The sequence below is a fragment of the Mytilus edulis genome, chromosome 9 (genome assembly GCF_963676685.1).
Source record: "Mytilus edulis chromosome 9, xbMytEdul2.2, whole genome shotgun sequence".
Lineage (NCBI taxonomy): Eukaryota > Metazoa > Mollusca > Bivalvia > Mytilida > Mytilidae > Mytilus > Mytilus edulis.
In genome coordinates, this window is record NC_092352.1 from 23,212,849 (window position 1) to 23,226,303 (window position 13,455).

Genomic DNA, 13,455 nt, shown 5'->3' on the forward strand with positions numbered 1-13,455 from the left:
CAACCATTCTGTTAAGAAAATATCATAAAATCTATCATTTCATCATCCATAATTTCTCTTTAGTAAAACAGCTTATTGGACATAACACATGGCTTAACTTAATTCACAATGTTAGTTTTCTATGTTATAATTTTTCAAATCTTGTCATCCTGGGGCCTTTAATAGCTTACAATATAGTATGTGTAATGCTCATTGTTGAAGGCCATACAGAGACCTGTAATTGTTTACACTCTTGTCCATGGGTCTTTGGTGGATAGATTTAAAAAATACAAGAATGTGTCCATAGTACATGGATGCCCCATCCCCACTATCATTTTCTATGTTCAGTGGACCGTGAAATTTGGGTAAAACCCTAATTTGACATTAAAATTAGAAAGATCATATCATAGGGAACATGTGTACTTAGTTTAAAGTTGATTGAACTTCAACTTCATCAAAAACTACCTCGACCAACAACTTTAAGCCAAAAACTTTAACCTGAAGCCGAACAGATGGATGGACGATGAACGGACGCATGAACCAGAAAACAAAATGTCCATAAATGGGGCATAAAAATATGTTTCACACATCTTTGAAAATCAAGCTGAAATGTAGATAAAAAGCACTATCCATGGTAAATATCTATATCTTACCTTCTGGCATCTACAAATCCCATAGAGTACAATGAGATCTCCCCAATCATACCATAATCTGGCACCATCATAGCTACTGTTCTGAATAATACCTGAAATAGATTGATTCAATATTGTTATATATAATAATTTGACTTATGATATGTATCTCTTAAATATAGTTTTATATTTCTTTCAGTGAAATAAAAAAGTATTTTTATGAAATGTTACAGATGATTTTTAACACTGCAAAACTATCAGTAATCAACATCTTTTTCATATTTATCAAAGATTACATAAGGAACAAGTTGTCTTTGGTTCTATCTATCAATAAGTTTCTATGGTTACAGAATTTGGGTAATTTTTATGGAAGATTCGTTTGTTGTCTCTTTCATCTTTAATTACAACTTGTCTAAACTTGGATGATTTAGTACTTATTGACTACTAGATACTTTTGTGGTTCTTCTAATGTTTAAATACAAACCTTAAGGTTATCAGGTAACTCCTGTCGGCCAGCATAACCAGGGTTCATGGTAATAAAACATGTACAGGAAGGATTAAGAGCTAATTCTGTCCCTTCAAATATAAATCTCTTTAGTCCTGCTGCTACAGCCTGTTGGATACTAAGAATTTGTTGAGCCACAACAGACAATACTTCCAACTCTATACGATTAAACTCATCAAAACATGCCCATGCACCGGCCTGGGCTAAACCTTTGAAGAATTTACCCATTGCCTTGTAATCCAAACCATCTGAACAGTTGAATACCACACACTGAAATACAAACAGATAGGAATTAGGGTATCATCTAAAAAAAATTATTTACACGAATTAAACAAAGAAAACACTTTAGCTTCTAAATAAAATTTCAGTTGTAATAATCTTTGAAGTATATTAATCTCTAGAAAAATTTAAAAAAAAACCTTAACTAACTAAAAGTTTCCTTAATTACACTATACTTGTTCTATATTATGTTTCACAATTTTAAAATGCTGAAAAAAACAAATCTGTTAAGAAAAAATTAACTTGGAACTTTGAAATAGAAGTTATGAGATAACTTTACCTGTTTGGCAACAGCTTTGGCTAAATCTTTACAAGTCTCTGTCTTCCCTGTACCTGCTGGACCTTCAGGGGCTCCACCAAGGAACAACTTCAGAGCTCCCATTAAAGTTCTGAAAACACCACAATTGTTTTGTTACAAAAAAGGTAGTTAGCTTTCTTGTTTGAATTGATTTATGTGGGTGCCTTAATAGCTGATTCTACTGCATTTGTTTTTCTCATTGTTAAAGGACGAAACAGTGGCCTCAAATTGCTTACTACCACTTCATTTATACTCTGGTGGATAGTTGTCTAATCAGTAATCAATTTCATACAATGTTTAGTATAAACATATTTATTTGCATAAACACAAATTGTGTAAGGCACAAGTCAAACAGATAATGTTTAATGTCAGAAACTAACACAATTTCTGAATATTACTAAGGAACCATTACCTGGAAACTGTAGGAGTTTTGCATTCATAAACCTCCTAATGTGTTAGAATAACATACAGCTGCTTTTTCAACAATACTAGAGATCAGAACACAGACAAAAATCAAGATTTATAAGTCATTAAAATATTCAACTTACTCACAGAAAAAAGCATGATACCAGAAATCAGGACATCAACTAAATGAAAAGATATTGATCATGATAGGAATCCAGAATTACCTGTAACACCTGTCTGTCAGTGGTGTAATGACCAAACGTCCTGAGTTACCCAGATACTCATAACCATATTTGATATCTGTTGTTATCATTCTAACAATCACATCATCTTCCCAGTAATAACGTAACTGAGCTAGCCAATCAAAATCAAAGGGACTGCATACATTGTCTTTAGCCATCTGGGCAACAACGTCACGAGCTGAAAAATAGTAATAAATCTTTTTATTTTTCAAGTTAATACATCTTTTGTTTGATTTTTGTAGGTACCTATATGTTGAAGTTTAAATATTTTGTTTTATTGGGTTGCTGTTTCAATGTCAGAAAAGTGTTAAAATGTAAGAAATTTCAAATGCGAGCATACCTTCCCGTCTGATAATTGAAGGGAACACTACATTTCAATATTAATTGTAAACCTTTCATTCCAGCAGTGTATCTTTCATATTAACCATGCCCATATTATGTTTATAAAACATCTATTAAGAAAAAAATGTTCATTTCTCAGCAAGTGAATTGTATAAACCCATGAACCCTTTAAATTAACATACTAGCTGTATTTATATGAATATTTTGCCTCTTTGACATGCATTTATGTGACACAACCCTCATATCGTAAACCAAATTAACATATTTTTGATAAATCATCACATGAAAACCTACCATGTACATCAATTACAGTCAAAGCTCCCAGGGTAACTCTGATTCCAGCATCTAGTTTACCTCTCACCAGTTGGACAATCTGGTCGATCTGGCCGTTACACTTTAAATGGTATTTCTGTGAAAGAGAATATACTTTTTAATAAAAACAGGAATTATAATTTTCTACTGTTGTATATATCTACAAACTCTGTAACATTAGGTTTAAATCAAGGAGCTTGTTTGCTCATGTTAAAAGCTGAATTTTTTCCTTGTTTTTAATTTAACAAATCAACAACAGCATAACAAAGTGCATAACTTTAAATTGATCAAGATCCTTAACACATTATGTTACTAGAAATAAATATTTCAAAGCACAAACCTTTACTCCATCTGGTTCCTTCATTGATTCTGTTACTTCTGATGTCCACCATATAGAGCCTACACAGATGGCAACTTGTCCTGGCCAGTCTACTACCCATTGATTACGAGGTGTTGTACTGTAGGCAGCGTTAGAGTCCATTATAACTTTACGTAAACTGCTCATCATAACATCTTCTACTTGTAACAACCATTTCTCTACCATACCCTGTCATGGAAACAGATACATAAGTTTACACATGATATAAAAAAATGACACCAAAAATTATTGGATAAAAAAAAAATAAGTTATTAAATTATCTATCTATATGTTATGTGGGAGGCAGTTCCAGTAACTAAAATTACATTTGTATATTATGCATGATGAAAAATGCAAAACTTCCAGAAACTTACATTTGCTTTTGCAGGTATGATCTTTGTTGAGAAAGGTACAGTTTCTTTTTCTGCTGAGACCATGCCTACAATTTCCTGGTTTTCTGTGAATTCCAGTTTACTGATACCTTCAAAACATTTTTTCAAATGAGGCTGCACACGCATTGGATCTTTTGTCTCAGACAAGATTTCTAATAACTCATCGTTTGACAAGAAGAAAAATCTGAAAGACAAAGAAGACATTATCTGATAAATCAATTCAACTTATTTATAAAGAAGAAAATCCAATCCTACTTCTAAAATTGTCTCCTACAAGATTTATAAAGTTTCTTACATGTGATCATTAAGAAAAGCTGATCAATAGACTTGGTATGTTGCTCATCAAATAATTATGTAGTGTAGTGTATTGTAAATTCAGAAATTATTGCAATGTTTTTATTATTGCGAAAAATGCAACAGGGTTATAATCACAATAATTTAAAATCACATTTTGATTTTTTTTTATATGAATTAAACAGGATTTTTCTCACTATAGCAAAAAATAAAGTTGCCAAAATCGCAATAATAAATGCACACATTAATTTCTGAATTTACAGTAATCAGTTGACCTATAATCAGTTGACCAAAAAATACCTCTAGTTCTAAGATCACAAGAGACTAAGAAAAATGGGTACAACTGGTGTTCTCCAACAGATTTTAAAATTCATATATATTATTACTTTTAGTTTCAAATACTGTTATACAAGATTTTAAATGTCATAGATAAAGGAAGATGTAGTATGAGTGCCAATGAAACAACTCTCCATCCAAGTCACATTCTATAAAAGTAAACCATTATAGGTCAAGGTACGGTCTTCAACACTAGTATACATATACATAAAATACAGTAGCTTATATTCAGTTTTTTTCTGACCATACAAAAACACCCAGGTTATCTTACCTTGGAAAGTACAATCTCTTTTTCTCTAGATATGCATTCAATCCTTTCTGGATTTCATCTAACAGGTTGTTAGCATCTCTCAGACGTCCCAACATGTTATTCTGAGATGTAGCTACCAGACAGTTAGGATCTTTGATGGCCTCAGTCATGATGTCTCTCCATACACTGTCTACAATGCCAAACTTACGACCCTCTTCAGGCATCTGAGCTAAAATGTCCTCTGAACTGAAGATAGGTTCCAAATACAACCATGTGGCTTGACACTGTAATATCATACAATTAATGTTATGGCTATCTTGTCTTCATATAAAGGTTATTTCAGAAATTACACTATCATTATATAGGTTAGCTATCATGAGGAAATAAATATTTTTTAAAGATTTCGATTACTATTGATTCATTTATTTTCCTGGCTATCTATTTTAGTGGACTAAAGAAGAAAAAAATATTTACATAGATATTTGTATACAAAAGTCTGCATACAAGATTACAGAAAATATGTTCTTAGCTAAACAGTTAACTTGTGGTTCAACTGTACCCATGAAATCCACAAAAAAAATGGTATTCTTGGAATAATAATGAATTCATAGTATAAGTTAAGTGTTTCTTTTGTCACATCTGAAACTAAATCAGTACCATAAAACTATAAGCATTAACATATGTATATAAACATATCTATCAAAACTTAAAAAGGAAGTTTTAAAGGAAGTCAAGTTTGAACTGAGTTCTCATCTTTACCTTGAGCCATTCATCCAGGATGTCTTGCATCAGTACCAACTTTTCTTCCCACTCTTTCATCTCAACTTCAAATGGTTTAATGAATGGAGAACCTCTCATGGTCTGAGCTTTCACAACATGATCATCTAACAGTACTTGAATGTCATCTGGTGCAGCCATAATACTGATTCCCTGAAAATGAAATAATTAGGCCTCAGTATGTCATTGCTGATATAAATTTGTCTTAAAAAATAATTTCATTCCTTTTGATTTTAACCATTTGTTATGCTTTCCTTTACCCTGTCAATTCTTTTCCAAAAGGGACAATGACTTAAAAATATTATCAAATGTTTGACGTTCTATGTTTGAAAAATGTTCAGACTATAGATAATGTGATTTACTGTTTCTCTGTATGGAATCAACTCAAAGGCCATGTCTTTCCATTCAATCTTCATCTTCTCCAAAGCTTTTTCTAGAGAGAACTCCTTTGCTGCAGATGCTCCTATGTCTTCCAATCTGAAAATAACCAGTTCTTAGTTAAGATCTTTACTTCAAAATTTCATTTACTCATATCTTTAAGTGAAGATATGTGTATCAACATTGTTCATGGTGGTTATATTTGTCTAGTAACTCCATTGTAATTGTTTCAATATTTTGCAAGTAAAAAGATCTTCAGCACTATTTACCAATCATCAAACTTTCTATGTGTTCTTAACATTTGATTTATTGAGTTTTCTTCAGTTCGTTGCCTAACATAAAGAACATGGGGTGATTTAAGATGTTTTCATTCTGTTTTTCCTGTATTTCGCATAATTCCTCAATTACATTTTATCTTTCTGAATCTTTATCTTTGAATTTTCATAACCTATATGACACATGATGTTAATACTTACTGTGCCAGGAATTTAGTGAGACCAAACTCTAACATATTACTGAGTGAAGTTCCATCAACTGGTCTGATATCTGTCCCAACTATTTCACTCATCTGTCAAAAAATTTCAATACATAAGTTAGGCCATTTAATAATGCGTCATAATATATGGAGGAGCTAATATAATTCTTACTCACATTCAAATCTTTCATTGCATTTCATTCATACAGTGAATAAAGGTTGAGGCAAACTAATTTATTAAAGGACTAAAGTTCCAACTACTAAAGATGTTGATTATGACAAAATGTCAATGGTAGATTACTTGTTATTGCTTTGAGTCACAAAAAACTTTTTCAACTCCTTTATAAAATATTGATCAAATCATCCAATTTGTATGGCCACTTTTTACCACTAAAAACATGTTGATAAATCGACAAATAGCATTCATCTCTGTCATGCAGATGCTTAATTAATTTGGCCCTAAATTTGGACAGACAAACAAACGATGCACCCTTTTTCCTTTACTAATGAAAAAGGCACTGAGGGCATCCAATTAAGGAAATATATCATTAGTAATTAATAAATTGATAAACTAAACCCACCCTCTGCCAATGTCTCTCCCTAATTCCAGGGTTACAGATTGTGGATAATATTGGTAGATGTTGTTTAAACTTGTCAATTTTCCCTCTGACATTATCAGCTATTCTACGTGGTCCAGCTTGATCATTGAATGTCTTTGTTAACTTGTACATCTGTCTCCACATGTCTCCAACATCATTCTCTATTTCTTCAGCATTCAAATCCTGGAATGCTCCTGAAACATATTTAATTCATAAAATTTTACATTTTACAAAATCAGATAAAAACAAAACAAAACACAACATGCTATTTACCTGTGTCATTAAAATAATAAACCATCCTTATTTCAAACTATTTATGATCAATTGCAACTTGGTCAAGATATTTATACATTATTTTAACACAACAATGCTTACGCAAAGTGTGGGGTCAAGGTTCAATCCTGTCAGGTTGAACCAAACACTTGAAAATTTGTTCCAACTTCTTTTCCACTATCTAAGGCATGCAGTATTAAGAATATGATCAAATATAAAAAAGAAGATGTGGTATGATTGCCAATGAGACAACTATCCACAAAAGACCAAAATTAACAACTATAGGTCACCATACAGCCTTCAACAATGAGCAAAGCCTATACCGCATAGTCAGCTATAAAAAGCCCCGATAAGACAATGTAAAACAATTCAAACGAGAAAACTAACGGCCTTATTTATACAAAGACTTGTTTACTATAGTCAGAATAATGTGTCAGCTCAACACATTTCTTCCTATAGACTTTAACTTTGTGTACAAGCATATTAAAATTAAGGTAAAGCATGTCCATCTAGTACAAAGCAGGAGTTATTCCATAGTTTTCTAAATGGTACTTTATGTTATGACAACTTGCCATTAAGCCATTTCTCATGTTTCTGGTGGAAGGAATAAGCAGTATTCCATATTTTTTTTTTTATGGTTCTCAACAGTTTTTATATTGTTCTTAATGTTCTAACAACCTACCATTAAGCCATTTCTCATGTTTCTGGTGGAAGGAATAAGCAGTATTCCATAATTTTTTTTTTTTATGGTTCTCAACAGTTTTTATATTGTTCTTAATGTTCTAACAACCTACCATTAAGCCATTTCTCATGTTTCTGGTGGAAGGAATAAGCAGTATTCCATATTTTTTTTTTTTTATGGTTCTCAACAGTTTTTATATTGTTCTTAATGTTCTAACAACCTACCATTAAGCCATTTCTCATGTTTCTGGTGGAAGGAATAAGCAGTATTCCATAATTTTTTTTATGGTTCTCAACAGTTTTTATATTGTTCTTAATGTTCTAACAACCTACCATTAAGCCATTTCTCATGTTTCTGGTGGAAGGAATAAGCAGTATTCCATAATTTTTTTTATGGTTCTCAACAGTTTTTATATTGTTCTTAATGTTCTAACAACTTACCATTAAGCCATTTCTCATGTTTCTGGTGGAAGGAATAAGCAGTATTCCATAGTTTTTCATATGGTTCTTTCATGGTGAACATCTGCTGTAACTGAGGGAAGAAACTTTGTTCCCATTCTAGTAATGTCTCCTCATCATTGATACCCTCTAGTTCATCACGTGCTGCTACTAAGTTTGTATCTAGTGTAGCCAACTGTTCAGTGTTGTTTCTCATGGCATCTTCACTCAGGAACTAAAAAATAGGTAAGTATATTAATTTAATTGAACTACAATCTGCATCTGAGTAAGGTTAAACATTTCACAGGGTTTAATAATATACCCTTAAAAATTTCTCATATACAGATTCAAATGTTAACATCAGGTCATGAGAAATCCATTCAAATATTGCAATATTTATCTAAAATATTTGTATTGCACGGGTTTACTTTTATGAAACAACAGTATATTGAGTATAATTGTGAAATTAAGTAAAATCTAGCATATAGCAATTAACATCACCAGTAGTATTACCCTGTTCACACAATCTTTACAAATTCAACCAGATGCTATTTGAACAAATTTCATTCACTCTTGTCTATTAAAAAGTCAAACTTACTTCTTTCTTCTTGAAAGATTCCACTTCTTTCATCATATCATTCAATTTCTCCTCAAACTTGGCAACCCTGCTCTTAAGCTCATCTTCAATGGAATCTCTCTTACTAAGGATAATCTTCTGAGCTATCTCAAACACATTCTTAATATGATCTGGCCAGTGGAATACATGTGTGTTCAACTTCTGGTCTTCAGCTGTTAAAAGATATTTAAGTTGTTACATATAGCATCAATTAGTTTTTTTTTCTACTACCATCTTTTAGCTCTATATGATTATGAATTATTAAGCTAACAAAAAATATTTTAAAAATTTATCATACCTTGTCAAAATAACATTAAGTTAAACAAAGATTGGAAATCTGTATCATTATACAAACATGTTTCTTTTGTAATAACAAGTATGCTTTTTTTACATAAATAAGGTCATTAGTTTTCTTGTTTGAATTGTTTTACATTGTCATTTTGGGGTCTTTTTATAACTATGCGGTATGGGCTTTGCTCATTGTTGAAGGCCGTAGGGTGACCTATAGTTGATAATTTCTGTGTCATTTTGGTCTCTTGTGGAGAGTTGTCTCATTTGCAATCATACCACATCTTCTTTTTTTATATGTTATATTTCTCTCCTATTTTGGAAGACATATAGATTACTTCAGAAATGAAGTATCAAGTCCAAATGACCTTAAGAGGAAGATAACTTACTTGGATAGATAGCATAATCCAACAGAAACATGAGCCGATCCTTGGCATCCTCTATATCATCTTTTAGTTTATACACTGTCACCTCCTGGGACTAAAAGGGTAAATAAAATAAACATAAGCTAAAAACAACGAAACATCTTATTACTTAGCAATACTAGACTAGAAAGTTTCAAAAAGTGTTCACTTGCTCAATAACCTTTAAATTGTAATACTAGTTTTTGACTTTAAATAAAATTATCAAATAATTTGTAAGGGTTCCGCGGAACCCAGTGTCTTGCTTACCTTATGAATCTTATAAATGTTTTAAGATTTTTAACTGCAGACTGTATGTTATGTTAACTGATACAAAGACTAAGTCGATTTATAATTAAAATTCGGATAAACAGGATTTTTTTTTTCACAAAATTATTTCTGGATACTATCTTATAATGATAAACAAGCTTCTGTTCAAGTTTGGTAGAAATCCAGGATAGTTTAAGAAAGTTATTAAAGTTTTAATAATTTAACCACAGAGTGAATATTTGTGGGCGCCGACGCCGATGAGAGAATTAAGGATCACTATGTCTTGCTTTTTTGACAAAAGTCGAAGGCTCAACAAAAAGAGGAACACATCATCTAAGTTTATACTTTCTTAAAGCAATGTGATGATAAGGTTTTACTTACTGTTTTCAAGTATTCCTGTATTTCCACAAGTTCTTGTGTTGTTTTGGGTGTTTCATTTACTTTATCTGCCATTTTGTCATATTTCTCACACAAACTAAAATAAAAGATACGTCATATACTGATTGATTGATTTTTGTTCAATATCCTTTCCAAAATATTTCATCCTACAGCTATTATTAACCTACAAGTGAATTGGTACTTATCTTGCATTTTATAGGGGGTTCTAGTGCTAATATTATAAAATTCTTTTTAAAAATTATAAGATCGAAACCGAAAAAGTTAAAACTGTCTCAACTCTTTTATTTAAAAATAAATACATACGCTCTGTTCATGTCTCTGTTATCATCAATTTGTCTGGTGACCAGTTTATCCTTCAGTCTTTCTGCTCTACCACACAAATCATCATTCAATGCTACACAGTCCAAACAGAACATACTCAGTGGAACAGTTATCCTCAATAAAGCTATTTCTTCTCTTAGTTTGTTAAAGGCTATGATTTTCTGTAACACAAATTATTAATGTATTTGTAAACTGCTTACAAAAGTATTTAATTTTCAATCTTTTTATTCCAATTTAATAGATTCAGTGATTTTATTGAAAGAAAATATAGACAGATATATAATATTATATCATATTATGATTTAGAGATATAAGAAAAAATCTCACATTTCCAATGGGTCAAATTTTTACAAAATTATTACCAAAAACTCAAAATAACGACTAATCATGAAAAAACCTGTCTGTAAGTTCTGATCAAGTGATTTTCCTTGAGGAAATTGGCATACAAAAAAATCCTTTTATAAGTCTTAAGCAAAGTTTTATATCATTGATATGAAACATACCTGTTTATAAGCTTCAATTGAGTGATCTTCTCTGAGGAAGGCAGCAACTTCCTGCTCAGCCTCATTGTTGAGTAAGTTAGCATACTTCTTGTATGTGTTCAAATACCTAGAAATGCACAAAATGTTTTCATGTCATAATCAACAAGTAAAAAAACCTTACACAGCAGTATGTACCAAAAACCATTAGGTTAAACCTGTGAAATGTAAACATTCTGTGAATTAGTTTGAGTTTTTTGTTCATTTAATAGTCAAAGCTCTTATACATAGTGTTTGAAATTTTCAATTAGTTGTATAATTAAGCTTAAAAGTTCTTGGCAACAATACTGTCCATTAAATATACTATAGAAATGTTGACTTACTTCTGTGGTCCCACAGTGTTATTTTTGAATATATCCATAGCTTTGTCTACATATTCTACAACTAAAGATTCCTCAATCTTGACAGTTCTCAACAGTAACTTCTTACTTCTCATGTCTGGAAACAACTCACATTCAACCTATAATATTACATGTAAAAGTTTAAAAATATGAAATAAAAGTCAATATTGTAAATTATAATTGTAAATTAAAATTTCTCTGCCCAAAAATTTGTATGACAATAATTTCAAACTTTGTTGATCTTTTATAATCAGTTTCATAACAGCATGGACAAGATCATTTTCTTGGCACGCTCATGATTATCATTTGACTGGGTCAGATTAGGTAAACGTCATCTGAATTGCCCATTTGTCATATCGTACATGTTATAGACATTTAAACTAAGGGGTCTCCAAAAAACAAATAATACTAATAACTAGCAGAGGACTAAACCTTGTGTGTTGATTCAAATGTTGAATAATTAAATTTTCTTTTTATCTTCTGTATGTAATTAACTCTTTTATTCTATTTAAATCCCCATTAGAAAAAACTCTGACAGACTGAATGAGCGTAAAATCATGGTTATTAATAGCTGATGACAAAAAAGATAAAGGTATATGATCAGGATTATTACCAACATAAGTATTGTGGTTGTACACGCTGTTATGCAAATAATTTTATGTATAAAGTCTCTACAGTGTCATATCGTGTTTGCTTCATCAAACATTTGTCCTTAAACATTTTTACCAGAAACACGTGTTCATTCACAATGATAGTTTACAGAGTAACTAGATCAAGTCAGTGCTTACCCTCGTTAATCCGTCCCCACTAGCCACAATCTCAGAGAAACATCTAAGTATAATGTCTCTTATTTCTTTGAAAGCAGGATCAAAAATAATCTTAGGTTCTTCAATTTTTAATTTAATTATCATCATTGATGTCTCTAAGTATTTCAGTTCATCAAATGGTTCTTCAAAATCATTTCCTTCCTAAAATATAATAGAACCAAAATGTAATCCTACAGGCTATAAAATTTTATATATAGAGAAATCTACAAATGTTAACTAAAATTTATATTACTTATCTCATTTTCATTTACCAATTCTATTAAAAAGAAAGGAAAGGAAAAAAAAAAGAGGAAATTTTGTTGTTCAGCAATAATTGAATATCAATCCGATAGGTTATGAGAAGACATCATTTTTCTTGTGACAGTAAAGATCAGACAATAGAAACTTTGTGGATAACATGGCTGGAGACTTTTGTTAAAATTGCATTACCACCTGATAGGACTAAGAAAAGTTTTTTTCTGTGTATATTTTAGCTGAAGACAAGCTTAAATTTGGTCTTATCAATGAACACTAATGATCATCTTTAAACACTTTATTATAAACATTTTTATATTTTTTTTAGAGCTCTGTTAAAAATTACCTAAAATGGAATAATAGAAACAGCTATATAACCAAAGTTGTATTCTATGGTGATAAATTTATCAAATATCCTTACTTTATGAGTTGCAAAGAATTTGAGGAAGTCAGCGAGAGAATTGATGACCATTCCTCTCAGTTGTATAGACATCAGACCTGCAACACAGGCAAAGAATTCCTCAACAAGTTCTGTGTTGTCATCATCATCTGGAGGCACAAGGTCTTCCCATAATTCATTGTGTTCAACAAATAACTTGGCACAGTTTGGAATCCAGCTAAAAAAGTGGGAAAAGAGTTTAGCAAAGTCAAAGTTTTCATTTTTTTAACAGAAATCAAATAAATGTTTAATGCATTTTTTGTACTTATCTATAAAATAAAAAAAAAACAGTTAGACTTGGCTTTTCCTTTTTGTATATTTATATATATATATATATAAAAAGATTTGGGGTAAACCATTTATAAGACTGCTATCAGAAAATACATAGTACTTCACAATGTATATCTAGATAAAACCATAATGATAATAAATGATTATATAATATGTATTGGTGGTAAAATCGTAAATAATTAATTAAGGTGGTATGGGTGTCTTCCTCCATCTTGGATTGTAAAAAACAGAGAATCAAAGGTCC

The 13,455-nt window shown here is 31.0% G+C and overlaps 1 protein-coding gene across 7 annotated transcripts in view; it reads right to left on the reverse strand.

The window, feature by feature from the left end:
* The window catches only part of LOC139487829 (dynein axonemal heavy chain 3-like), a 62,516-nt gene that overhangs the window by 35,879 nt on the left and 13,182 nt on the right, over positions 1–13,455 (reverse strand). For all 7 annotated transcript variants that reach the window (XM_071272984.1, XM_071272981.1, XM_071272983.1 and 4 more), the window contains 21 exons: positions 12,903–13,098; positions 12,209–12,388; positions 11,403–11,539; positions 11,044–11,149; positions 10,523–10,701; positions 10,202–10,295; positions 9,539–9,629; positions 8,844–9,034; positions 8,249–8,480; positions 6,836–7,047; positions 6,256–6,347; positions 5,764–5,878; positions 5,384–5,554; positions 4,646–4,908; positions 3,727–3,928; positions 3,335–3,541; positions 2,977–3,091; positions 2,323–2,518; positions 1,676–1,784; positions 1,096–1,386; positions 633–724 (listed from right to left, as the gene is read on the reverse strand). In XM_071272984.1, the coding sequence (XP_071129085.1) occupies positions 633–724; positions 1,096–1,386; positions 1,676–1,784; positions 2,323–2,518; positions 2,977–3,091; positions 3,335–3,541; positions 3,727–3,928; positions 4,646–4,908; positions 5,384–5,554; positions 5,764–5,878; positions 6,256–6,347; positions 6,836–7,047; positions 8,249–8,480; positions 8,844–9,034; positions 9,539–9,629; positions 10,202–10,295; positions 10,523–10,701; positions 11,044–11,149; positions 11,403–11,539; positions 12,209–12,388; positions 12,903–13,098 (3,471 nt within the window). The remainder of the gene's footprint in view (positions 1–632; positions 725–1,095; positions 1,387–1,675; positions 1,785–2,322; positions 2,519–2,976; positions 3,092–3,334; positions 3,542–3,726; positions 3,929–4,645; positions 4,909–5,383; positions 5,555–5,763; positions 5,879–6,255; positions 6,348–6,835; positions 7,048–8,248; positions 8,481–8,843; positions 9,035–9,538; positions 9,630–10,201; positions 10,296–10,522; positions 10,702–11,043; positions 11,150–11,402; positions 11,540–12,208; positions 12,389–12,902; positions 13,099–13,455) is intronic.